At 49.6% G+C, this 26,489-nt stretch overlaps 2 protein-coding genes across 3 annotated transcripts in view; one reads left to right on the top strand and one right to left on the bottom strand.

Annotated features, from left to right (window-relative positions):
* Positions 1-6,914, bottom strand: part of HDLBP (high density lipoprotein binding protein) — a 59,775-nt gene extending 52,861 nt beyond the window's left edge. The window contains 1 exon segment of the mRNA XM_070368659.1: positions 6,764-6,914. The gene's annotated coding sequence lies outside the window, so the exon portion shown is untranslated.
* Positions 6,915-7,018: 104 nt separating this feature from the next.
* The window catches only part of SEPTIN2 (septin 2), a 28,027-nt gene continuing 8,556 nt past the window's right edge, over positions 7,019-26,489 (top strand). Inside the window, exons 1-7 of one of the 2 annotated variants that reach the window (XM_070368661.1) lie at positions 7,019-7,144; positions 13,887-13,916; positions 15,196-15,316; positions 23,112-23,198; positions 24,359-24,482; positions 25,393-25,527; positions 25,662-25,779. In XM_070368661.1, the coding sequence (XP_070224762.1) occupies positions 13,908-13,916; positions 15,196-15,316; positions 23,112-23,198; positions 24,359-24,482; positions 25,393-25,527; positions 25,662-25,779 (594 nt within the window). In that variant the 5' untranslated portion in view covers positions 7,019-7,144; positions 13,887-13,907. Of the gene's footprint in view, positions 7,145-8,200; positions 8,223-13,886; positions 13,917-15,195; positions 15,317-23,111; positions 23,199-24,358; positions 24,483-25,392; positions 25,528-25,661; positions 25,780-26,489 lie in introns of those variants that run through there. The other variant, XM_070368660.1, reaches the window with a different exon arrangement.

Below are 26,489 nucleotides of genomic sequence, written 5' to 3' on the forward strand. Positions count from 1 at the left end.
TCTTTTTTTTTTTTTAATTCAGTCACTCTTGCCAGGGGCTTCAACCCCCAGGCTCCTCTTTCGACTGAAAAACCTGACAGCACGTTAAAAAGCAGAGACATCACTTTGCCAACAAAGGTTCCTACAGTCAAGGCTGAGGTTTTCCTGTGGTCATGTACGGATGTGAGAGTTGGACCATAAAGAAGGCTGAACACTGAAGAATGGATGCTTTTGAACTGTGGTGTTGGAGAAGGCTCTGGAGAGTCCCTTGGACTGCAAGGAGATCCAACCAGTCCATTCTGAAGGAGATCAGCCCTGGGTGTTCATTGGAAGGACTGATGCTGAAGCTGAAACTCCAATACTTTGGCCACCTGATGTGAAGAACTGACTCCCTGGAAAAGACCCTGATGCTGGGAAAGACTGAAGGAGGGAGGAGAAGGGGACAACAGAGGATGAAATGGTTGGATGGCATCACCGACTCGATGAACATGGGTTTGAGCAAGCTCCGGGAGTTGGTGATGGACAGGGAGGCCTGGCATGCTGCAGTCCATGGGGTCGCAAAGAGTCAGACACAACTGAGCGACTGAACTGAACCGAGCTACTGAAACACCCCACGACATCTGGGCGTACCTGTACCCCTCACCCTCATCAACTAAAATGTCCACGTTTATTTTCCCCATCCGTAGGGGAAATACGATTTTAACGTCATCTTCAATCGTGAGCAACTGAACTCTTGCTCTGCACTTTGCCACGTGAACTTCTTGACTGTGAAGACTGACCTATTCACAACCTCCATCCACTTCCTACCAGGGTGCCTGAGCACACGTTTAAGACAAAGTAAAATGCAAGCTGGGCTACAAACAATGGAGCAAACAGAAGAATAAGGAATATAAACAAAACTCAGGTTGTAAGCTAAAATCACGTTGCTAAAGTGTGCCCAGACAAAAGTAGTAAGAAAACACGATCAAAAAAGACCGTTTTTTGTTTTGTTTTGCCTGTCGGGCCTCTTGGCCGAAGGCAGTGGTTTTTTCCCCCTCTGGAAAAGAGAACCTGAAGTCCTGCCCTGGGGACGCCAGTACCAGCAGAGTGTCGGTAAGCCACTCTGCAGGCAGCGGAACGTAGTTCCTGCACAGCCACTGCTAAGGTCCTGGCCTTCTCCTCTCACTGGAGGCCCCTCAAAGACAGGAAGCCAGGCAAGAGTCTGGGAGGCATTCTTCTGGAGAATCCAAAGAGACCCAAAGAAGCCAAAAGGGTGCTGTACAGAATGGCCCAGCGAGGCACCTCCACAGCGAGAGTCACAGTGGGCAGGGCCCAGCCAACCACGAGGCCAGGGTCCCTCTAACATGTAAGCAGGCAAGCAAACTTCACTGGAGAGCCTGGAAAAGGCTCTGAGCCCCTGAAAGCCAGAACCCCAGCACAAAAAGCAAGCAGAAGCAAGCGGCGACTTCAGGGAAAACTCTCCAACGTCCTCAGAGAGATCAGAGGAGACAGTACATCCAGGAAGCAAACACAGGAGGGGCTATGAGACACAGAAAGATGGAGAGAAGCGTTAAGAAATAAAGCGAGAAGAGCTCAACAGGAGGGCTACAAGAATGTTTCCAGAAAGAAGTGGGAAGCCTAAAGAAATCACACTGCCAATCCAGAAGGTCCAATAGTTGAATTCTAGAAAGAGGAGAGAGAACGGAAAGAAATCAAATACATCAAGAAAAACACCCCGCACCGAAGATCAGAAGTTTCCAAAATAAAGGAGCCCAAAGGGCCGGCAAGACATTGGATGAAAACAGACTCCAAGGGATATCACTGCACTGGGTATTTTGCATTTCACACAAAATCCTGCGAGCCTCAAAGAAGAAAACACAGTCAGACATAAAGGCTCAAGAATCAGAACTGCTGACATGTCAAGGATAACACTGAGAAACGGAAAATGGGGGAACCGATGTTCAACCTCTCCCTTGAGTACAAGGGCTGAACAGTGCACTGCAGATATCCAGGCTCTCAAAATTTTGTTTGCCAGGCAATTCCTTGAGGAAGTGCTCCATCAAAATGAAAGGGGGGAAAAAAATCAAGAATGAGAAAGACAGGGGTTCCAGGAAACCCAAAGCAGTGAGGTTCCAGAAGGTAGGAGGCCTGGGCCAACAGAGCCTGATCAGATCACAGATGGAGTCTCTTGAAGAAGATTTAGACAACTGGTGAACTAGGGATTGAATTTTAGCAGCAAATACATAGAAAACTAAGAAAACAACCAAAACCACTCATATGAACTTTAGGGAAAACAAAAACTCCAGAAGTCCCATCACACCATCTGGCACAGCTGCTAACAGCATACCAGCAGTCACAAATACTAATGGCCAACAAGCAAATTAAAGGCGCACCTCCTGTGGGCATTTGTGCAGCAAAGGCAGAGGGGTGAGTGGGAACAAGAAATGCTGCATCTCCTGTCAAGTGAAGACGATGTGTGGGACAGGGAGGGAAGAGGAGTGAGCGAGCAAGTCAGGCACGGATATGAGATGGCATCAAAGACAGATGTCCTGGAATATGAGGCAGGTGAAATGAGGTAGATGAATCTAGAGCCTGTTATACACAGTAACATCAAGTCAGAAAGACAAAAACATATATTTTATATTTACACACACATATATAGAATCTAGGAAAACGGTTCTAATGAGCCTATTTGCAGGGCAGGAACAGACACACAGAGGTAGAGAATAGGCTTGTGGGCACTGGGGGTGGGGAGGAGTGGGCAGGGCAGAGAGGAGCGCTGAGATATACACTATATGTTAGACAGCTAGTTTGTCAACATTAATTTGCCAACAGACGTCCGTATAGTCAAAGCTATGGTTTTTCCATTAGTCATGTATGGATGTAAGAGTTGGACCATAAAGAAAGCTGATGAATTGATGCTTCGAACTGTGGTGTTGGAGAAGACTCTTGAGAGTCCATTGGACTGCAAGGAGATCAAACAAGTCAATCCTAAAGAAAAGAAACCTGAATATTTACGGAAAGGACTGATGCTAAAGCTGAAGTTCCAATACTTTGGCCACCTGATGTGAAGAGCCGACTCATTAGAAAAGACCCTGATGCCAGGAAGGATTGTAGGTAGGAGGAGAAGGGGACGACAGAGGATGAGATGGTTGGATGGCATCACCGATTCCATGGACATGAGTTTGAGGAAGCTCCGGGAGATGGTGAAGGACAGGGAAGCCGGGCGTGCTGCAGTCCATGAAGTTCGCTAAGAGATGGACGTGCGACTGAACAACAAAAATAGCTCGTGGGAAGTTGCTGTGTGACACAGGGAGCTCAACCCTGTGCTTTGTGACAACCTGGAGGGGTGCATGAGGGCAGGGGAGGCAGGCTCAAGAGGCAGGGGTTACAGGTATACTCACTTATGACTGACTCACGCTGCTGCTATTGTACGGCAGAAACCAACAACACTGTAAAGCAATTATCCTCCAAATAAAAGTAAATTAAAACAATGAAAAGACATGTGTTCTGCAGGGAGGACACGTGACCAGAGGAACAAAAATGATAGTTTTTCTTTCTTTCAAGTCTTTCCAGGTTTATTTGATCTTTTAAAAGGTGCATGAAGATATAATCCTGGTTTGAAGTAAAATTAATTTTTAACTTTAAACACCATGAGTGCCAATAAACAGCATTAAGGGAGAGCATGAAAGGCCAGTGCGTTACTGTCAAACTAGCAGCAGGCATCAACAAGACGACTAACACGACAGTATGCCCAGACGAGTCTGGCTCGTCCAGTGCTATCAAGGAACGTTACCTCGCCTGGTACACGGCAGCTGACAAGAAGTATCATACCTAAAATATCTCTGATATTAAAATACAAAAAGGTAAAAAGAAATCGAAACAACTTATATAATCAAGTTTTTAAATGGCATATACATAAAAGTTTAGTTCTTTTCTTGGTCTTCAAATGTTGGATGTTGTGGCACTTTTATAATTCAAGAGAAAAGATACATTAAGGTTCTTTCTATACTTAATCAAAAAGTTGTACAACATGTACCTTGGACTTTTTGCTACCAAGTCAGCAACTGGACTTGAGCTGTGTGCTCTGCTTCTTCCAGGAGCCAGGTTATTTCTTCATAGGAAGAGGAAGAACCTTTCTCTGATCGTTAGCCCTGTGAGATGAATGTGTGCTGAATGGGCCACACCAAATATATAAGGGCTATAAAGGGTTCTCGGTCGCTAACAGTGAATCTATGTGATCCGCTTGTGACTAAACATCACCAGGTCATCTTGGTGGACACTAATCAGCTGAAATCCTGTCCAAGTCAGAGTGTTCACCAACCCTGTGACACCAAGTCAGAGTGTTAAAACCAGCAGTATACCAAATTCTCAACCTCTTGAGAGTATGCCACCTCTAATACCAGTTGCTTGTCCCCTTTGCATAAGCTAATCCCTTCTAGCATAGTCCACCTGGAAAAACTCCTATTCATCTTCTAAACCCCAGTTTCAGGACAAGGTTCTTTGTGAAGATTTTCCAACAGGCAATCCCTGCCCCCTTTTCCTACTCCACAAAAGTGAAAGTGCTTGTTGCTCCGTTGTGTCCAACTCTTTATGACCCTATATGGACTGCACTGTCCATGGAATTCTCCAGGCAAGAATACTGGAGTGGGTTGCCATGCCTTCCTCCAGGGGATCTTCCTGACCCAGGGATAGAACCCGGCTCTCCTGCATTGCAGGCAGATTCTTTACTGTCTGAGCCAGCAGGGAAGCCCCTTTCCTATTCCATACCTTGTACATACTTGCATTGCTGCACTTAGAACACTGGAACCTACTCCTTTACAAGGCAATCTCCCCTATTAGACCGCAAACTGCCTGAGGAAAGAAAAAAACAAAATGTCTATGTCCTCCTTACCTACGCATCCTCAGAAACCTTAAGAGTATGGCACAGTGCCATTTCCAGTAAGTTTTCTTAAAATATTTTCTACCCTTTAAGTAGTCATGAGGTGAAAGTCAGACCACCAGAAACCCCAAACAACAAAACCCAAGGAGAAACAAAATACTTGATGATTCAAGAAGAAATTCTCCCATCAAGACACTGAGAGGTCAGCCTGGCCCCTTGGAGGGCACGCTGTGACATGGATCCAGCGGGGTCTCGAGTGCCCAGGAATGAGGGCCAGCGACATCTTAGGAGCGCTTTCCTTCATTGAGGTGACCTCAGCCTGATTAGAGAGGAGATAAGCCCCGAAAGGGAGAAGGAAATGGCAACCCACTCCAGTGTTCTTGCATGGAGAATCCCAGGGATGGCGGAGCCTGGTGGGCTGCCGTCTATGGGGTCGCACAGAGTCGGACACGACTGAAGCGACTTAGCAGCAGCAGCAAGCCCCGAAAGGGCGTGACACAGAGTGGAACTAACAGCAGTTACATGCAAGTTTCATCTTCAGTGTTTCCAATGGCTTTCAAATGTCCTTCAAGACTTGACGGGGTACGCTCAGTTTTCTCCAAACCTAAAACTCTCGTGATAAGCGGGTGGTTGATGTCTCAGATCCGGAGAACTGGGAGTTCAAACAACGGAAGTCATTCTGAACCAAATACCTTCTCAACTACTTTAGAACTCTAATATAAACCGTACTTCTTGAGCTTAGCGTGGGGGTGCTTCGTGCTCAGAGGCATCAAACACCACCTTGAGCACTAGACTTCGTCCAACGTCTCATTAGCCCAGGTTGTTCCCAGAAACCCACATGGAGCTTGTTCTGCAGAAGAGCACTACCTGCTGCCTCAGACAAAATCCTAACTGTGACGCACCCCGTCGTAACAGGGCCTCAGAAACCACCTGCAGAGGAAGCGCCCGTCCCGTCGTGTCCTGCTGCGGACACCGCCGCGGGTGCAGGCGATCCTGAGGGCAGCCGAGGACACGAACCGAGGACCTCAAGGGTAAACCACCCTGTTCCTGAGGATTCCGCTAGGACTCATCTACATTCCGTCGGACGGTGCTTAGTAAGACACAGAGGCCGGCTTTCCACCGGCTTTACGTGGCGCCAGGACGCCACGCAGGGGCTGCCCTTCCCGTCCCCTGGGTGGACCGGGAGGGGACGCCCGGCCCTGAGCTCTTCACTTTCCAAAGACGCCTCGTCAGGACGCCCTTCGGGCACAAGCACCTTCCGGCTCCCCGCACCGCGCGGGCGCCTAGTGGAAACTCCAGAGTCGTGTTTACTGACAGTCGAGGCATTCGCGCCCAGCCTCCCGGCCAGGTGCCGGGCCTGCAGGTCGCGGGAGCCGGGGCAAACCGGCCAGACACGGCCGGCCCCCGCCGGGCACGTGGCCCTCCCGCCCCGAGCCGCGCAGCCGCAGTGGGCTTGGAGAAGCCCCCAGGCCTCACCTAGCGAAAGACGGGGGCCGCCCACCCACGTTCCCTCCCGTCAGGAGCCGGCCCCAGCCCTGGGCTCAAAAAGGCCACGTCCCCGGGGACTGGCGCCCAACTCTATGGTCGGCGTAGGAGCCGCAGGCCCACGTGACCCGCGGCAGCCAATGGAGACGAGGGCCCGACCACCGAGACGACGGCGGCCTGGGGATAGAGCAGCCCCGCCGGGCCGCTCGCCGTCCCTCCCCGGCCCAGCTCCGGCATTCCCTGCTCGGTGCTGCCGCCATCTTCCTGGAGGAGAGACTCAGATGCGAAATGTCCCCCCTCCCCGTGGTCGTTCCGAACTCTTACTGCCACCTGCCCTCCCCCCGTCCGCCTCTCTCCTCCTCCCTGGTCATTAAGCTCCATCTAAAGAAACTCTCTTCCCCTCATTCTAGTTATCCACAAGGCAAAGTGTTACATTACCTGTTCCTCTCTTATCAGTGTAAGGAAATCAAGCTCATAAGGTAGGAACTGTGGCGAAACAGGGACGAGCCGCCATCTTGGTAAAGGAGAAGAGGCTACGCTTGACCTCCCCCCCACCCCCCAGCCTCTATATGGCCAACCGCCGTGGGAGGGGCACGGCGCCTGCGCAGAGGCGGAAACGGGGGCGCGCCGAGGCTGCGCCTGCGCACTTGGGAGCTGGCGGGGAGGGGCGGGGAGGAAAGCGTTGGCAAGGAGGCGGGGCGGCGTGATGACTCAATCCGCCCGCGCGCACGGCGGGGCGGGGCGGGCCGCGAGCGCGCGGCTGGCGCTGGGCGGGTCGGCAGGGCGGTCGGTTGGTCTCAGTTCTTCGGCAAGTCGGCGGTAAGTACGTCCCCGTTGGGCCCGGCTGCCTTGGAGGCGCGAGCTGGGGGCAGACGGCGCTGGGCCGGCGCCCGCTCCGGACCGTGGTCGCTCCGGGAGACACGCGGGCCGAGGAGGGGCGGCGGCCTGGGCTCCTGGGCCCTCTCGACCCCCCGGCCTCCACCCACCTCCCCGGGCCTTCCCGGATCTCCCCCCGCTTCCTGGATCCCCCTGGGCCTCCCGCCGCTCCCCGGATCTCCCTGCGCTCCCCGGATCTCCCCAGGCCTTCCCCACTCTTGGGTCTTCCCCCCTCCCCGGCCCTCTCCCGCTCCCCGGGCCTCCCCGCTCACCTCTCCCCTAGCCGGTGCGAGTCCCCGGCCCTTCCCGCCCCCGGGGCCCTGGCGCGGGTGGAGGCGGCGGGGTGTGTCCGCGGGCAAGCCGAGTGGCTCTGGCTAACCCCGGGGGAATTGTGCGGGGCGTGGTCAGCAGTGGGGCCGGGGCGCCGGGCGCTCGCAGGCGGACGTGGTCCGGAAGGGACGGTGCGGGTCGGGCCGACGTGGGCGCTTCCCCCTCCTACCCGCCCGGACCGAGAGGAAGCGCGCGGGGCCCCGGCCGCCCCTCCGCTCGGCGGTGGGCAGCACTCGGGGGTGGGGGGAGGAGGCCCGTGCAGCGCGGACTCCGGGGGCGGGTGGGAGCGCCGGCGGGGGAGGGGGGGTGCGGGTGTCCGTTCTCCTGCAGGCCCGAGGTGGGGCCGACCTGTGTCTCCGTAAGGCCCAAGGACCGCCGGTTGGCTTTCTGCCCAGTTTTCGCCTCCCCCACCTTGTCTGGGTCCCCCAGACGTGGACACGGGCCCCTCCACGCTGAGTTATTAGTTCCAGCTGCGGTGGTCCTTGTCTGCCCTGGTCCAGGGCTTGCCTCGAGTCTGGGGCCGCTTGTCTCCAGCGTTCGCTGCCTGGTACTGGCTTTGTTGCCCCGGACTCGGCCCGGATTAGACTTTCCCCGAAGGAGGTGTTGGCCCGATGTCAGCCTCTGCTGCTCCGTGTGTCGCCGTCCTGCGAGGGGCAGGGGCGCGGACCTGCCCAGCATTACTCGTTGCCTGGTATGGTGACCCACATGTAGCCGACTTTCGGAGCTCTTTCGAACTACTCAGATCCTCACGATACCTCCAGACCAAGTCAGGGCCCAAAGTAGCCCCCGCCGCCCCCCGTCCTCAGGAGAGATGATAGCGATGGTGTGGGGTCGTGCAGGCCCTCTCCTCCTGTTTGTAGTCTGAGGTTCTGTTCTTTCCGGGTTTGGTAGCTCCCACTCAGGCTTTCTTTGCATCATGCAGCCTCCTAACTGTCCATGAACCTTGGCAGTGATCTTCTCCACATTAACTTTATCCTAATTTTTATTATATTTTTTTCATTTTTCTGTCCAGTTTGCATTCTGACAGTTCTTAAACTAGCAGAGTGACCTACGGAAATGGGATAGGACCCAGAAGCACGAACCTCTCTGTGTGGTCTTTAATAAATGTGATTCAGGCCCTTTTTGTACCCAACTCGAAAACCAAAAACTGCTGGAAAAGAAAAAGTTGGTTGTTTTTTTTTTTCCCCAGAGAGAAAAGAATGTGAAAAGTCATTTGGAGGCAGAATTGGGATGAAGCCGTTTTTATAGTCTTAGTTGTCTGGTTTTGTGCTGATAGTCACTGTCACTAGAGAAAGGGCATTTGATGGTGGGGTGCTGCCGTTCTGCTGTGAGGAGCGTTTGTGGTGTCCTGTCAGACCCAAAGGCTGAATGCTAAGTGTTCCAGGGGCTCTGCGTGAGGGATCACAGACCCTGAGGTCCTACACTACAGGATTGTTTGTACGTTAGGATACTGTATGGAACTTCAAGGATGACATGTCAGTGAAGGGAGGTTTGCGGTGGTCCATGGACACACATAAATGCCACTAAGCAAAGCAAGTTTATGTTGCCAAGAATCGAGTTTTAGCCATCTGTTCTCTGTCTCCATTTGCTTTAGAAGAGTTGACTTCTTCTGTGTTTTGGCGTGCTATTGCTGTCTGGAAGAAGGAAGCCGTTGGTCCAGGAGAGAACTACTTTAAGAAATTTGTGTTATTTAGAATGAGTACAACCTGAGTGCATAAAGTTTTCCTTTAACTGAATTTCTGAGATTTGGGGATCTGATTGATCTTCTTCCAAGGTTTAAACTAATCACAGTGCTTGGCATTTTTTTGTGTTACTGGATTGAGACTTTCTGACTGATAAGCAGGTAGTTAAGTTCAACAGAAGAATGTTGAATTTCTTTCATCTTAGAGTAATCAGTTAATAACTTAAACTGTTGGAAAATCATAGTGCATCCAAATTATATTTCAGGGGAAAAAAATTCTTAGTATTGTATGAAAGAAATGCATTGTGATAAGATAAACTTGGTAGGATTAAAAATTAGACAAGTGTTTTTCAATAATTCACATCCTGTTCCAGATAGTGGTCGTCTCGTTTTCCCCATGTGTGTCCATCAAGATGGGTCTTAGTGGGAGGTAGCTGGTAGGGGTGATGGTCCCCTTCTTGCCTGTGGGCAGCCCCAGTCCTGGGCGCACGTGTGCTCCAGGTCCATTGTTATCAGGGTGCTCCCTTGAAGCTGGTCAGAGCACAGGCAGGGGCCCCGAATTCAGTGAGGGCGAGCATGCAGAAGCTCCAGAGAGACTGGGCACTGTCCTCGGCCACTCCAGGCTGGCTTGAAGCAGACGTCTGTGACAGCTGGCCTTCCTATCTGTCTTCGCGTTTATTCTTCAGGTGAACTTGAAAGTCATTTTATCCAGTCCTTAAAGGAAAAAAACATCATTAGGAAGTCCGTCTGGGGTTAGACCACGTTTACGTACTAATTTAGAAAAATAGAAATGAATTAATTTTGTGAGGCCTGTTTTCTCCCTAAAGTTGTCCCTACATTTCTTTTGATTGTACTCGATTATAAATGGCATTCCCCTCCCCCTGCCATTTCCATTTCCTGGTATTCCTCGCTAGTACAGAATAGAACTTTTTAGAACTATCTAGTATTCATAATCAAGGGTGGGAACAGTGGCTGAGGGGATATTTGAGGGTGTTATGTGGGGTTTTGTTCTATTTTTGTATATGTTTGGAATTTTTTTATAAGTGTTTTAAGATAACTATGGTGGTAACCGCCATCCCTTCCTAATTAGTGGTTGTAATTTAAATAATTTAGCATCTGTTGTTTAGAGAATAACATTTGCCATTGGTTTCTGAAAGGTGTTTAAGTAGCTTCCTCACTTAGTGTTTTTATTAGAGTTGGTTGCTGAGTCTTCAGCACGTATTCACACATGGTTTTCTCTAATTTGTTGTAACAGCTTGCACCGATAGCTGCTTTGGGTCCATTTCTGGGTTATAATTGCTAGCAAGTATTCCATGGAGGATTTGCATTCATATTCTTGAGTGAGATTGACCGGCAGCCAGCCCGCTTGCTCACCGTTTCTTCATCTGGGTCTGTTACTGGAGTTGTGCTGTCTTCATAAATAAGCTGGAACGCTTCCTCTTCTTCCATGGTGGCTTGGGTCTAGGTCACGCAGGCGCTTATCTGCTCGGGTGTGGATGACACTGAGCCAGTTCTGTCCAGGCGTGGCCCTCTTTCACTGGTAGTCTTTATTCTGCTGTTCAGTGATATTTGTCTCGTCAGGTTTTCAGTCCTTGGTTCAGTTTCGGTCATTCACAGTGTCTAAGAAATCATGCATTTCTTTGGATTTTCAAGTTTGTGGCCATCTTCATACCTGTGGTCCCTGTGACTGTGATTATACCTTCTTTGCAGTAATTTTTTTTCCTTAATGGAACTTGTGAGGAATTTGTTTCAGAGAACCAACTTTGGATTTGTTTACTGTTCTGTTGGGTTATTTTCCAGTTCTTTATTTTCATTGTTCTTCAATAATGAAAATACATAAAACCCGAATCTCATCTGAGCCTGTGAGAGCCTGTGCTGTGTCCCGTTCCTTTTGCATTTATCTTCTTTCCATGGCTTTCTAGATGACTTAGGGCTTTGCTTTTGTTACCCTCTTTGACCCAAGGGTTATCCAGGAATGTTCTGAATAACTAGGAGTCCCTTTTGTCCCTGTTTTAGCAGAGGGTGACCTGTGAACACTGACCAAAAGGAACAGTCCTTGCCTTGCTTGCACTGTGTTTCTAGAGTCTGTCCAAGTCTGAGGGAAGGTGCTAAAGCCTTCCACCTGAACTGTACTTCCATTCAGTTCGCATAGTATTTTTCCTAGCCTTTGTTCTGTGTATTTATCTGATGTAAGTGTTCATGGGTACAGGTTTATGAATGTTTTATTTTTATAAACTGTTCCTGTTATAAATGCCACACTTGCCTTTAAATCCCACCCTGGTTAATACTAACAGTATCTCTCCGTGTTCTTTGTGTTTGCACTAGCTTCGTATCTCTTTCTTTGTTTTCAACATTTTTTTTTTAAGCTACTTTTTTTGAAGCGTGTTTCTTCCATGTAATGTACCCTGGTTTTCTGGTGTCCCTCCCCGCCACCCCACCTCAACCTGTCCCCTCTTTTAAGGAGAGAATTCACATTTAAACTGATGACTGATACTCTTGAATTTTTCTGTTTCTTTTCCATATTTTTACTGGTTTGATCAAGTTGCTCTTTCATATTTTTCTCTTAATTTGGAAGTAAGTTTTTTTTAATGGCTGCCTTCCCTTTTCTTTCATTGTCAGATGCTTATCTCTTTATTATCTAAAGCAAGGTGTCCGCTGCTTCTTCTGCCAGGACCATCTGAATTCCATCTGACTGCTCCCTTCTCCCCCTTAAAGATTTCAGCTCTCTGGTCTTACTTCTGCCCCCAACTCTTAGGTTTTGCTGCAGAAGTTTCATATTTAAAATTCTGGACTATGAACAGTATTCCCCTAGGACGCCCCTTTTATTCAAGAGATCTTAATTCACTCCCGTGTTACACAACTCCAGGTAGACCCTGGGCTTGCTCTTCTTGGGAAGCTTTTCTTCTGTTCCTACTGTTTTCTTCTCCTCCATTGGTCCCTTTTAGTCACAGGAGGAAGTCTTGCTGCTAACAAGTACATTTCCTTGCTGTTTCCTCTGAGGCTGTCCTCTACCCACGATCTCTCTCTCTCTCTCTCTCTCTCTCATTTGCCTTGTGCACTAAGGTGTCTTATACCTGATCTTCCGTGTCACGTTTCAAGTCTCTACTGTGACCTTTCATCAGTTCAGCTACCACAGTTTGAGTTTGAAAATCATGGATTTTAGGTCCAGAAAGTGTTATTTGGAATACTGTAATTTGAAGCTCCAAAACTTTGGCCAGCAGATGAAGGAGCCGATTCAGTGGAAAAGACACTGATACTGGGGAAGACTGAAGAGACTGAGGGCGGGAGGAGAAATGGGCAACAGGATGAGGTGGTTGGATGGCATCCCCGACTCAATGGACAGGAGTTGGAGCAGGCTCCGGGAGACGGAGGAGCCTGGCGTGCTGCAGTCCACAGGGAGGCAGAGTCGGATATAACGCAGTGACTGAACAGCAACTTGCATCTTCATCACAGTGCTGTGGCTTTCTCGGTTCAGATCGTTCTCCTCCCTGTTAAGCTCATCCTGGAGGCCGGGAAAGGGGGCACACTTACGGGGGCCCCGTCTTCTTACCCTGGAGTCCTCACAGCCACGATCTGTTCCCAGGCTCTTCGACGATTCCTTTCTGGTTCTTGATTCCAAGGAGCCCTTCATCTCCTGCTTCTCTGGTTGCCCAGCATTCCTGCTGTCTTGTAGGTTCCGTTAGTTGTGCTGCCTTGGCTGACGCGTTTTGGGCAGCCTGGATGGAGCTTTACCTGTCTCCTTGGTCAGTAGTGGTCCTTCCTGTGCTCGGTTCACCCAGCACTCCCCCCACTCTCAGTGATGATCTGCCCCAGGAAGAAGCACCTTCCAGCCCCCTCCTCCCCTCTGGTTGACTTTTCAAGGCACCTGGAAGGGAGAAGCCAGGCTCTGCCCTTGTCTTCTATGACATCGTGCCAGGGAATTAGAGTTACAAATTCTAACGGCCTTAACCTCACTTAACCATTTTTTGGGGGCTGGTTAGGACTATTTCCATTCAAAAAGGAAACTTTGTGTGGTATTCAGGAATGAATGTATCCATCTGGGGGATATGGAGAGTCAGGAAAGTGAAAGGAGTTTTCTAAGTGCCGGAAAGAATCAGATGTGAAGGCATTCACATCTCTGACTTTTTACCAAGGCTGGCCAGCACACTCCATGTCTCCCAGGGTTCAAACCCTCAGGCACCTTCGGTCCTTTCTCCTTTTCTTATAAGCTTAGCTGCTGGCTCTGTGTGCCCCAGGGTCAGAGTCTAGTCTGCGGAGCTCAGGAACCCTCCCCAGCAGGCAGCAGACAGACAGGCTCTTACAGGAGTCTCTTCCGTGTGCAGAGTTTTCAGAGAGAGAAAGGAAATTACACAATTCCAGAGGTTGTGGGAATTTGTCTTTTTTTCCTACTGCATGTCTAGTGCCTGATGTATAAGCAGTACTAAAAAAGGTATTGTTGGGAATGTGGGATATATACGTATTTATGTATACGTGCGTGTGAGTGGTCACTTTCGTTAGCTTAGTTTTTATACCTAATTTATAGTGAGAGGTGAAAATCTCATCATTTCTGGGGAAGTATTTGATGTTATAAGAAGCTGAGTGAAACAAGCTGTTGGCGCCTCACGTGTAATTGCATATCAGTTCATACTGTATTAAATATGTGTGTGTATGTATGAATGTTTTTTTTTTTAACAGATTGGCGAAACTTCACTAAAGATGTCTAAGGTAAGAGATCATACTTCATTACGTATCCACAGCATAAGGAGAAACTGCTTTGTTTTCAAACCTTTTATAGTCATTGTATAACTAATATTTGATTCATAGTTTAACTGTCATCCTAAAAAGCTTGAGGTTTCTTTCTTCAGATTTTCAATTTGTTTCTAACAGCATTAATGATGATCTGTTTAGCCTCCTTAGATTATCCCTAGCAGACCATTAAAATAATCATTTTAAAATTGCAATAATTTATCATGATGGAATTGATTGGGTTCTCAAACTTGATAAATTGGCTTATTCAGCTCTTACAAATTAGCCCAGAGCCCTGAAAGAAGTGGATTCTAAAAGACACGCTGAGAAAAGCAGAGTTTGTGGTTAAAGTTGCGAGATTATTGTTTCTCTTTGCCTTTTATTTTTAAGTCTTCGGGTGTTTGTTACTGCGATACAGGAACATCATAGTAATTTTAATTTTTTATATAGGCATCAGTGTGGGTCTTTGATAAGCGAAAAAGAAAATAAAAATTAGCCATAATTCCTTTATTCAGAATAACCACTTGTAACATTTGTGAATATTGTTTTTATATCTGTGTGCATGCACATGTGAATATGTTAATATATCTCAAAGGAAATACCATTCTAAATCTTGCCTTCTACGTTTAATAAGTCTCTATTGCTGTGTCTTGATTTCGTGTCACGTTCGGTAAGCCAGAGCCTAGACTCCTCAGCGTTAGCGCCCTCGCGGTGTGGCATCCCCTCGAGTCAGGCTGTCGAGGGGCTCTCGGTCTTCTTTCTCTCCATCTGGGAGGTGGGATTCCCAGCATGGCGCCCCTTGGCGGCCTGCCTCACCCAGGGCTCCGCTCTGGGGAGCTGGGCCACCGCAGGAGGCAGGGCTGTTTGCTGCTTCTCCTGAAGCTGCTCTTTAGCTGAGTTTGATGGATTAAACCACTTTCAGTTGGGCCTTACTTTGTAAGTTTGACTGACTTTGCTTTCACTCTATAGACAGTTTCTCACATCAAGATTGAAATTGTACTGAGATGAGTTAATGTATCTTCGGTGTGTTGCTTAATTGCTTAACAGAAATGTTATTTTAGGTCGGCGTGTAGGCATGGAATGACATTGGATTGGTTTTTTAAATGGTTTTAAGCTTTCTGACAGCAGTGACTGTTTGGAAGTATTGATTTATGTGTATACTTTTTTGATTTGTGAAAACTAATGATATCTATGTTTGTCACAGGTTTAATAATATGTTAAAAGCAACTAATAAGGTGTTTAATTGTTCTTTTTTTAGCAACAACAAACTCAGTTTATAAATCCAGAAACTCCTGGATATGTTGGATTTGCAAATCTTCCCAATCAAGTTCACCGAAAATCAGTGAAAAAAGGTTTTGAATTCACACTGATGGTGGTTGGTAAGAGACTCACTTGTGCCCTCGGGTTGTTGAATCTGTGGGTGCCTCCCTTTGCCACCCTTGGATGTGACCGTGTGGGCTCCGGAGCCACGGGATTCCTCCGTGGACAGAGTCAAACACCTCGCGAATTTGGGGAAATTCTCTAGAGGATTCTCCTGGAGTACAACAGGAAAGCTGACCTGTCATTTCCTTGTTTGTGCAATGAGAGGGTGAGCTCACTGTGACAGCCTCTGAGGTGCCCCCACCCCATCCTTGCTGCCTGGTGCCCAAGGCGTTTCTGGTCCCTCCCCCACGGGGCAGGGCTTCCCCGGGCAGCCAATGGGTCGTTGCCAGATGAAGACACGTGACCTAGAGAGACTGTGGCCTGTGCCTCGCTTTCTCTGAAGCAGTCCTTGGGGGGACAGTCAGTACCTTATGGAGAAGTCCACAGGCAAGGCACTGAGGCCCCCATCTCAGAAACGTCCTCGCCACAGTTAGGCCTGCTGGTGACCGCCATTCCTGGCTGACATCACTGTGACCACAGAGAGACCCTCAAGCCATAAGGGCCCACCTTAGGTACACCCGAACCTCCAACCCAGAGAGTCCGTGAGACGATGAGTGTCTGTGGTTGGTGTAGGCTTCTGAATTTTACAGTAATTTGTTGTACGTTAAGGGTAACATGTATTTAACTAGAAGTGTGTTTATTTAATACTCATAAAAATAACTCTTCAGTTTTTTGTAGATATATTTTGAACAAGGGACAATCCTTACTGCACACGTATTTTTAAATGAGTGCTTATAGTCCTTTGAAATCGAGCGCTTCCCTGAAATGTCTTCCTGTTATGTCAGACGCATTTTATCATGGTTATGGCATGTGTATCGGGTTAGTGTGTCCATAACAAAGTTAAGTTGATGAAGTTAATTCTCCTTACTGTATCACATTTTATTACAATCTCGATAGCTGCAGAATTCTCCCCAAATGCTAAGATGCCACTGGAAGAGCTTGATGGGGTGGTCACGCGTGAATGGGGCCAGCAGTTGTTTCCTGGGTTAAATAGTTCACAAATCTGAGATGGAAAAAGAAGTGTGGGACCCTGGGCCAGAGCAGTGGCTAGTGCCACGTTTGAGGAGCGTAATTGCCTGATGATGACGATTGTGCAGACTCGGGTCTCTAGCAGGAAGAGAGATGCAGTGCGGCCTGCGACACGGTTCCTTTGCTTCAAGTCAGACCGTTACTTGTATTTCCGGCCCTGATGGAATAACTCAGGGGTTGACAGACTTTCTGCAAAGGGTCAGATAGTGAGTATTTAAGGCACTGTGAGCCTTACAGCTTTTGGTGAAGCTGTTTTGTTTTTGAGCTAGTGGGCTGGATTTGTTGGAGCACTGTAGTTTGCTGAACCCTGAAATGACTATACCAGACCAGTCCTCCTGGTGTGAATAACCAGATGGCTGGGCAAGATGTATCAAACAGCCCTTGTAAGACTTTGAACAGAAATGCAGGACTTGGATCTTTGAGAGAAGGAAAGAATTATATGAAGTGTAAAGTTACCCCAACTTGCTGCCAGCCACCTGCCCTTCCCAGGGGAGTGAACCTAGCAGAGCAAGTGGTCTCAGTGGAGGAAGAGCACCGTTCAGGGGCTGAGGCCCCGGCAGAGTTCCGAGGCAAGACCGCCTCCCTCCGCATGTCTGCGCGGGGCTCCCTCTTGCCTGGGGCTGCACGGTGGTCCGCGTGCGGGTAGAGGGTGGGGAGCTTCCAGGAAGTCCAGCAGAACAGAGCCGCCAGGAGGGAGCAGAGCAGAGCTGGAGGCTGCCTGGAGGGGCATTTGGAGGCAGTGGAATTCAGCCAGCTGGGGCGAGAGCGCCTGCGACGCTGAGGAGAGTCCTGGCAGGGGCGAGGGTGCCCGTGACAGTGAGGAGAGCCCTGGCAGGGGCGAGGGCGCCCGCGACAGTGAGGAGAGTCCTTGCGTGGGAGCAGGGGTAAACTCATGTAAAGGCTGGTCTACACCCTCCCTATCAAAACTTCTAAATGAACCTTAAAAGGATAAAGTTTATTTACAAATGATTTAACTACTTGTTAGGACAAAGCCTATGACTTATTAAAGAAGGACGTCGATGTCTAGACATCTGCAGTATAACTCACAGTGCTGAGCATCCTGCAAAAAGTTGTTGGATCTGCAGAGAAGGGAGAAGAAAGTAGCCCGTAACCAGGAGAGAGATCAAGCAGTGGAAATAGATCCAGAAAAGAAGAAAATGGAACTTGTAAAGATTAAAATATATACAGCACCTGAGATGAAAAATTTTTTGATGGGCTTAACCGATGGGCAGAAGAAAGGGGGTAATGGAAAGCATCCAAAGAACCCAGCAGAATAAATACAAAAGTGCACCAGGACCCAGGATCAGAAGGTGAGAACCACTGATAGATGGGACAGTCTCACAGTTAGCCAGAAAAAAGAAAACCAGCACACACAGAGGACCAGAGGTAAGGGAGGCCACTGACGGCTCGTCGGGAGTGATGTAAGCCCTGCAGGAGGGCGGCTTAAAGTTCCTAAAACAGCCGAGAGTTCTGTGTTCATCAAAAATCACCCTTAAAAGTGGAAGCTGGAAAGAGAAGATAAAGACGTTTTCTTGTAAACTAGTGGAAGGAGTTGATGAGTGTCAGACCACATCATAAGAAAGATGATGTAGTTTCCGGTTGGTGGAGGAAGGGGAGCGCTGGGAATGACAGCTGGGGTTGGTAAGTAGAGGACTATGTGCTTTTTGTTTCTTTCAGAGATAATCGATAGTGTGAAACGTGCACGGGTCAGATGAGCAGGATCACACAGCGGGCAGGGAGTGGATAAAAGCATGCGCCTGTGAGCTTCCACGATGGGTGAGGTGACAGAAAGTGCTCAAAAGGGAGACTCTGAGTTAACCGTGCATGCTGTGAACGTCAGAGCAGCCACTGGAAAAATGAAGATCTGGCTGGCAGCCAGTAGGTTTGTTAAAACAGAATGTAAACAAGTATTTAGTCCAAAAGAGAGTGGAGAAGGATGAACGCTAGATGAGACGAAGCAGGGCGGCATGTGCACGTGGACGGCGAGTGAGAGGCAGGGCCGCAGGCGGAGTCCCGCGGCCCGGGAAGGCCCTTGTGTGCAGAAACGAGCAAGACATAAAGGAACGGGGCCTTACCACTCACGCCCCAATCGCAAGAAAGCTGACGTGCCTGCGTTCCTGTCGGACAAAGCAGACTCTAAGTCTGCCCCCGAGTAATCCCAGACGTGAGGAACGTCATATCCTAATGAGAAAGGGGTCTGTTCAGAACGGCACCATCTTAAATAAGCCTGATGCAGGATCTGATGAGAGAGATACCAACAAGAGTTTCCAACACTCCTCACAGTAACTGAGGAAGCAAATAGAAAGTCTATCATGTAGAATGTTTAAATTGTACATCAAACTGTGGCGCAGCTGCCAGGAGTGCTGAACAGCTGCAGGGCAGACATTCTTTGAATGCACATGGAACGTTCCGCAGAGACGCTCTCGTGGTGAGAGCGTCAGGCCAAGCGCTGCCCCATTACAGATAACTAGAGAAGTAGACTGACTCCCTCAGGAGTGTGGACTTGACACCTTACTGAGGTGGTCGCAGGTCCTGCGGTATGGAATGGCTTATTGCAGTCAGTTCAGTGTGATGTGGCATATGCGTCTTCTTCAGCGGTCACGCTGTGCAGCCACGCAGCTTGTGGGGAAGCGGGCCCACCCAGAGCCTTCCTCTACTGCGCAGTAGAACAATAGCGAGAACCACCTGCGTTTACGCGTGAAGTGGCTAAGACGGCAAAAGCACCACACCAGACAGCGCCTGAGCCCGAGGTGGGAAGTTGGCCTCGGCCGGGTACAGCTCGCGTGTTGCTGTGAGGAGGGGTGTTGCCTGTGGCCCCGGGAAGCGGCTGGGCTGGGGCCGTGGGAGCGCTCCTCAGGCTGGTTCTGCTGGCTGGACTTGGTTTCTCATCACCCGTAAGAAATTGTAAGGTTTGTATTGTGTCGAAATTGTTCCCTAATATATCTGTTGTGTTGGAACAGATTGTCAGTTTCAAAGCAAATGTCATATAGCAAGACTGACTGTACTTCCTAAACAAAGGGGCTTTATCGCGGGAATGCGTGGTTTAACATGGGAAGGTAGGTGCTGGTTCTGAAGGGGAAATACCTGTAGTTAGCAGCACTCTTACTGATAAAAAACTGAGAGAAGGAAGTAAACTCTCCTCAATTACAAATGACGTATTTGTGTATATTAAAATCATAAGAAAACTACATAGTTACTAGATCAAAATAGTTTAGCAAGGTTGCAGGTTCCCAGTGAGTATACAAAAATCAGCTTTATTTCTGTATGTTACCAACAAGTAGTTTAACAACAAACTTAAAAACATAATATCAAAGATAATTACATTAAAAAATATTTTTAAAAGACAGTACCATTTACAGTAACAAAAGAGGTACATGCTGCTGCTGCTAAGTCGCTTCAGTTGTGTCCAACCTGTGCGACCCCATAGACGGCAGCCCACCAGGCTCCCCCGTCCCTGGGATTCTCCAGGCAAGAACACTGGAGTGGGCTGCCACTTCCTTCTCCAACACGCTGCTTAGGGATGATTTAACAGAGCGTGTGAAGAGCTACACTGACAGTGTGAAAGCGCTGCTGGGAGGAACTGGGGAGGCTGAGGAGGTGTGGACCCTCAGCCCTGCCCTGCTGTGCTGGGCTCTGCGGGTGTCCACCCTCCCCAGATGCATCCGTAGTCAGTACAGTCCCAGCCAAATTTGCAGCAACTTTTGACAACAGGAATGAGCCATTTGACTCTGAAATGCAATTGTAAATGAAAGGGCCCAGAGCATGACAGAGACCATCTGGCTTCCAGCAGCATCCGCACAGCGTGCAGGGCAGGCTCAGGTGCTCAGCTCCCAGTGGACACAGCGCCAGGGTCATTTGGCGTGGGGACAGGTTAATCTTTTTCACAAATAGTGCTGTAACAACTGCATGATTGGGAGAAAATGAACTCCAACCTCTCCTTCATACTGAACATCACCTATTCAGTCAAAACGAGTTGTTGACCTAGTTGGAAAGGTATAAAAAGTCTAGACGAAAACAAGTCTAAAAACAAAGTCTAAAGAAAACAGCTTTAAAAAGGTTTATGACTTTGGAGTAGCAGATTGCTGAGGACATGAGGAACACTATCACAAAAGGAGCTGATACATTGTGCTTCATTCAAGATTTGCTTTCCTCAAAGGGCACGGATAAGAAAGTGGGTCATAGACCGAGAAAGCGCTGGTAGCATACGTGACACAGGACTCGTATCTGGAATATAAAAGACTCCCGCAGGCTCAGCAAGAAGGAAGACAAGTGGCCCCGTTGCAGAGTCAAACGTGTGAACAGACGCTTCACGGGGAATAAGCAGATGGCCAGCGAACGCACGAGGGTGTCGTCTTCTTGGGTCTTTAGGGAAGCGCCCCTAAAACCACAATTGGCTGGTCCCGCGCGCCCATCAGACAGCCTGGCTGCTGCGCTGGGCGGACGGTGGAGCAGCTGGAGCTGCCTCACTGCGGGCGCCGTGCTCAAGCGTGGGCTTTGTTCACAGCCGCGCACTCACAGGTGTGTGCCCGAGAGGACTGATGGCACATTGCAGACTGGGTGAATGCTTGTGTCCGCTTCTCTGGACACACGCAGGCGTCTCTCCACACCACGCGGGTTGTATCCACTCGTGGAACATTGCTTGACAGTGCAGAGAAATGGGCTGCTAGTAGAGGTGGCGGCAACAAGCAGCCTCCAGAGCCAAGCGTGTGCTGTGCGCAAGCCGGACAGCGCAGTGCGTCCTGTGCTTTGCGTTCAGGTGTGTGGGTGGCAATGGATTCATGCTGGCCCACACCTCGTGTGTGTGTCTGGTCTGCCCATCACCAGGTACCTATTACAGAAGCTTCCAGCAGAGGTGGAGATGCTAGTGAGCGCAGAGCAGAGCAGGGCTGGGTGTGCTCAGAAATCAGCCCTGGGCGGCCTCGTCTGCTGAGCTAATGAGCAGGTTGTGGATGTCACCCAAAAACGATTCCAAGTGAAACAGTCACTTACACCCTAAAAGCTGAGACTCATGATTTAGAATCGGCCGTCTCCGCTCAGACGCCTTTGCTGAGTTGTCTTCTGGCCTGGGTCCCCTTTCAGCTGGATTACTCAGAGCCGTCGCCACTCACGTGGTAACAGGGTGGCTTTGTTTGTCCGTCACCTCCCCCGCTGGACTGCAGAGCCACATGGGGCCAGGGACTCGCCGTTGTTTCCCCACATGCACCTGTGCAGGCGCTTGGAGAGGGCTTGGTGCATACTGGTCAAGGCCTTTGCACCTGTAGTGAATGGGCGTCGCTGGACACTTTATTAAAAGGGTAACTTACCACGAGAGCATGTATTTAGTCATATTCTTACTCTCTCATATTGGGAAAGGTTCAATATGTGATTCTGGTTTTGCCCCTTTAATGTTACTTCGCATCTATGAAAACTGCAGTCTAGTTAAAGTACAGTCCGAATTACATGTCTGCCAATTTCAGATTCAATTTTTTGTTCTTGATATTCCCAGAGGTAATTTTCAAATCAGATGTGTGCTCCTTCCTTGACTGTGCAGGACATAAGAGAGAGGTGGTGGAGCTGAGGTGCCCAGGGGCAGTCAGACCAGCACATGCCCAAGCAGGCCTTAGGTGACGACCTCCAGCAAGGCGATGGCGTCTGTCTGTTCTTCTTTGGAACATACATTTCAGTTTTTTGGTATCCTACATCTTCTTTGAAGTTTCATATATTCAGAATACGTAGTTAGTGGTTGAAGAGGAATTTTTTTAATGTTTTTTTATTAAATTTATTTATTTTAATTGGAGGCTACTTTACAGTATTGAAGAGCAGTTTCTAACTCGCTAACTGCTTGAGGGAACATGTGCTACCTGCTGTGGGGTGTGACACTGCAGAGGAGCGGGAGGCTGCCTGCCCTGCCTGTGGAGGCCGCCAGCGTGGGGTTGGGGCGGGAGGGCGGGGTGTGGGGCTGTGAGGGAAACAGGAAGGGGGAGGGGGCCTGCTCCCGCCTTGCTGGCCGGCCGGTCACGTGACTCGTCACGTGACGGGAGTCTTGGGTGTCCCTGCATCCCCGCCCCACCCCCACAGCTCGGGAAGCTGGGTGCCTTTGACACTGTTGTGTCTGTTCAGCTTTCTGAAATGTGGTAAGTCTAAAAGTTAGCAGAGCCCATACCTAAAAATCTACAGTGCATTCTGTTTATCAAAAAATAAGGAGCCACCTCAAGTCCATTCCACACATTTGGCAAAAGGTCAGATGGAGTTGGGTTTCCCTTGTAGGTCAGTCAGTAAAGAATCTGCCTGCAATGCAGGAGACTCTGGTTTGATTCCTGCATCGGGAAGATCCCCTAGAGAAGGAAATGGCAACCCACCCCAGTATTCTTCTTGTCTGGAAAATCTCATGGACAGAGGAGCCTGGAAGACTACAGTCCGTGGGGGTCACAGGGGTCGGACACGACTTAGCGAGTAAACCACCACATATGGAATTATGGTCTTATGATTTCTCCAGATTTCTCTGGATTCCAACTGAGGCCTTGTTCTGGACAGCAGCCCGAGCATGCAGGCTAGTGACCTCAGAGCCCCTGTTCCCATCAGTGGGACCAGGGGGCTTGTGCCAAATCCATTGTGGTCACACGGGATGCAGAGAAGGATGCTTGTGAGGTGCTTAGTCCAGGGCCAGGCCTCACGTCAGCACTCAGCAGACTTGACTGTGCTGCGCAGGTAACGCTGTGACATCACATTCCTTTTCATTTCAAGGTGAATCGGGGCTCGGAAAATCGACGCTCATCAACAGCCTCTTCTTGACCGACCTCTACCCAGAAAGAGTCATCCCTGGAGCTGCAGGTACGAAGTTCCCACACTGCAGTGACAGCTCAGTGTGGCCGGCACTGCAGCGCGCAGTCAGGATCTTGTGCCTCAGCCAAGCTGTTTGTTTCGTGTGACTCTGGACACAGGACACAGCTGTCGAGTAGGGAGAGGGGTGCTGTACCTGGTGCTTGGACGGCCCGTGGCCCGTCTCCCCCAGCTTGATTGCTTGATTATCTACAGGGTGTAATAGTTCCTGCCTGTGTTATATGTTTGATGAGGATCAGTGAAAATGTTTGCTCATGAAAAAACCTGCATACGGAGAAAGTTACTGTGGGCATAGGTATCATCTGACCCCTTTCCCTGGGGTGTGTGTCCAGCACTGACACTGGGCTTCATGAGGCCGCTGAGTGGGCTGTGAATCCATCAGCGTGGGCCCTCAGTCAATCAGTTCAGTCGCTCAGTCGTGTCCAACTCTTTGCGACCCCATGAATTGCAGCATGCCAGGCCTCCCTGTCCATCACCAACTCCCAACGGAGTTCACTCAGTCTCACATCCATTGAGTCGGTGATGCCATCCAGCCATCTCATCTCTGTCGTCCTCTTCTCCTCCTGCCCCCAATCCGTCCCAGCATCAGAGTCTTTTCCAATGAGTCAACTCTTCGCATGAGGTGGCCAAAGTATTGGAGTTTCAGCTTTAGCATCATTCCTTCCAAAGAATACCCAGGGCTAATGTCCTTCAGAATGGACTGGTTGGATCTCCTTGCAGTCCAAGGGACTCTCAAGAGTCTTCTCCAACACCACAGTTCAAAAGCATCAATTCTGTGCTCAGCCTCCTTCACAGTCCAACTCTCACATCCATACATGACCACAGGAAAAACCATAGCCTTGACTAGATGGACCTTTGTTGGCAAAGTGAAGTCTAGGCCCGCACAATAGGGCTGCAGTCCCTGGATAGTCTTTAAATGATTCATTCAGTGTTCTTCCTGTCCCAGGAAGAGAAGTTGCAATTTTCAATATTGACTTTTTTTTACCTGGAAACAGCCCTTTAATCTCAGCTACAGTGTTTCTTTTACTGACCCTGGGATCATTTTTACACAATCTTCATGTTACCTTCTGAGAACTGTCCTTAAAGAGAAATAGCTACTTCTGAGTCACTTATTTAATAAGAAGAAAGTAACAAGGTTGCTTCTGTTTCAGAGAAAATTGAAAGAACCGTCCAGATTGAGGCTTCCACTGTTGAGATTGAAGAGCGCGGGGTGAAGCTGCGTCTGACGGTGGTGGACACCCCGGGCTATGGGGACGCCATCAACTGCAGGGACTGGTACGTCCCCAGGGCCCTCGGTGGTGAGGCTGTGCCCCTGCCAAGCGTGTCTCTGTGTGTTTCAGTCCGTCATGGTCACTCACGATTGCTGGGTTTGGGGTAGCTGTGTGTGACAGAATGATAAGACAATTTAAATCATTCTCACTATAGCATTTTTAATGAGGAATTTCACAAGGAATGAGTATTTTAAGAGCACTCTAGTGAGATCTAATATCACAAAGCCAACGAAACAGCAAATGCTAACATAAATAAAGCACCTTGATTTGAACCGTGGCTAGTGAACAAGATACCACGGTAGTCTTCCTCCTTTGCATATTCAAGAAGATGAGGTCTCTGAAGAGACTTGCTCCAGACCGAGTGTCTGTCGTTGGCTGCTTATTGGTGACTCTGCAAAGTGAGGAAGCGAGGAGGTGGACTGTGAGTGCAGTCTGGCCCGTGCCACCGGGAGAGAGCACCACGTCACCGTACAGCCTTTCTGGGTTCTAATCCCACAAACCCAAGGCAGCAGCTTTCCAGCACTCACGGGGAGAGGGCGGAGGGGCAGAGGGCTTCCCTTGTCTTTCTCCTTCTCCTGGGCTCCCTCCCTCCTGCAGCCACCGCTGCAGCTCACTTGTGGGAGTCCTGCTCCACTCCCCGCCCCCGCTCCTGTCTGTCTCCTGGCAGTCCGCTCAGGCTCTTTGTAACCTATTGCATCCGGGCTTTCGACCTTCAATACTTAGAGGAAATGATTCTCAGCAGTTTCCAAAAGCCACCATGTTGCCAAACCTAGGAGTCGGTTTTCCGTTTCCATCCTGCAGTTGGGTTGTTAAATCACATCTGCTAGAGGGGCAGGGGCTAGAGAAACCCGTTTGTCTTTGTAGTCAGGGGTGCTGCCTCTTGTATCCCGTGATGATTGGTATTTGTCTCTCAGCTTTAAAACCATCATCTGCTACATCGACGAGCAGTTCGAGCGGTACCTGCACGATGAGAGCGGCCTGAACAGGCGGCACATCATCGACAACAGGGTGCACTGCTGCTTCTACTTCATCTCCCCCTTCGGGCACGGGTGAGCGCCTGCGCCCCGGGCACGCGTGCGAGGGCGGCCGCTGCGCCTGCGCCTTACAGTCCCCCACGTGCATGATTCGCTGTGAGAGCTGAAGTGATTGAGAGAAAAATTTTTCCCTTAAACACAACTTTTAGACTGAAGCCACTGGATGTTGCGTTCATGAAGGCGATCCACAACAAGGTGAATATCGTGCCTGTCATCGCGAAAGCCGACACGCTCACCCTGAAGGAGCGGGAGCGCCTGAAGAAAAGGGTGCGTGCTAGGCTCCTGGGGGGCGGGCATGGGAGGGGAGGGGAGGGGCCTCCCAGCAGGCCTCCCTGGTGCTGGTGCTGCCAGCATCAGCACATATCTGTGTCTCACCGTCGTGTAAGCTTAGGAGGAAATCGATGTGCACTGTACTTTGAAAGAGCCTGTGTTTTCCTCAAACACAGTTGGTAACTGTCTGACTCTCTGGAGCCTGGGTGTGGGCCTCCCCCCGCCTGGGCCGGCTCTGGACCCTTGCCGTGTTTAGGGTAGCTGTCTTCTGAGGCGTGGGGCACGGCGTCCCGTCTCAGGCTGTCTTCGCCCAGTCGCTGGTCCGATTCTCTTCCAGGCACTTGAACCCCGTTGCTGTATTTTTCCGGGTTTTAGAGCCTTGCTGCTCGACTGCGTTTTTACCTACTCGTAGATACTGCTGTATTTTTAGACGCTGATTACCGTGTTGTAAAAGATTTCACCTGCTGTGACCTTTGTGGTTTTGTGTTTCTCCTGATGTCTTCTGTCAGCCTTCTCCTTTATTGTCATAAATGCTGCCAGTTTTTTAAAAAACATGCAGGCCCTTGGAAGAGCACCTGAGAACTCGGGCACTTTTGTCCCTGACAGGAAACAGTTGAGCAGCTCATACTTACGGGGACTTCACCTTAATAGGGGTACATTTCAGACATGCAGTGGAGAGAGCTGTCAGGGTTAGAATGCTCTGTATC

Source organism: Bos mutus, chromosome 3, assembly GCF_027580195.1.
Source record: "Bos mutus isolate GX-2022 chromosome 3, NWIPB_WYAK_1.1, whole genome shotgun sequence".
NCBI lineage: Eukaryota > Metazoa > Chordata > Mammalia > Artiodactyla > Bovidae > Bos > Bos mutus.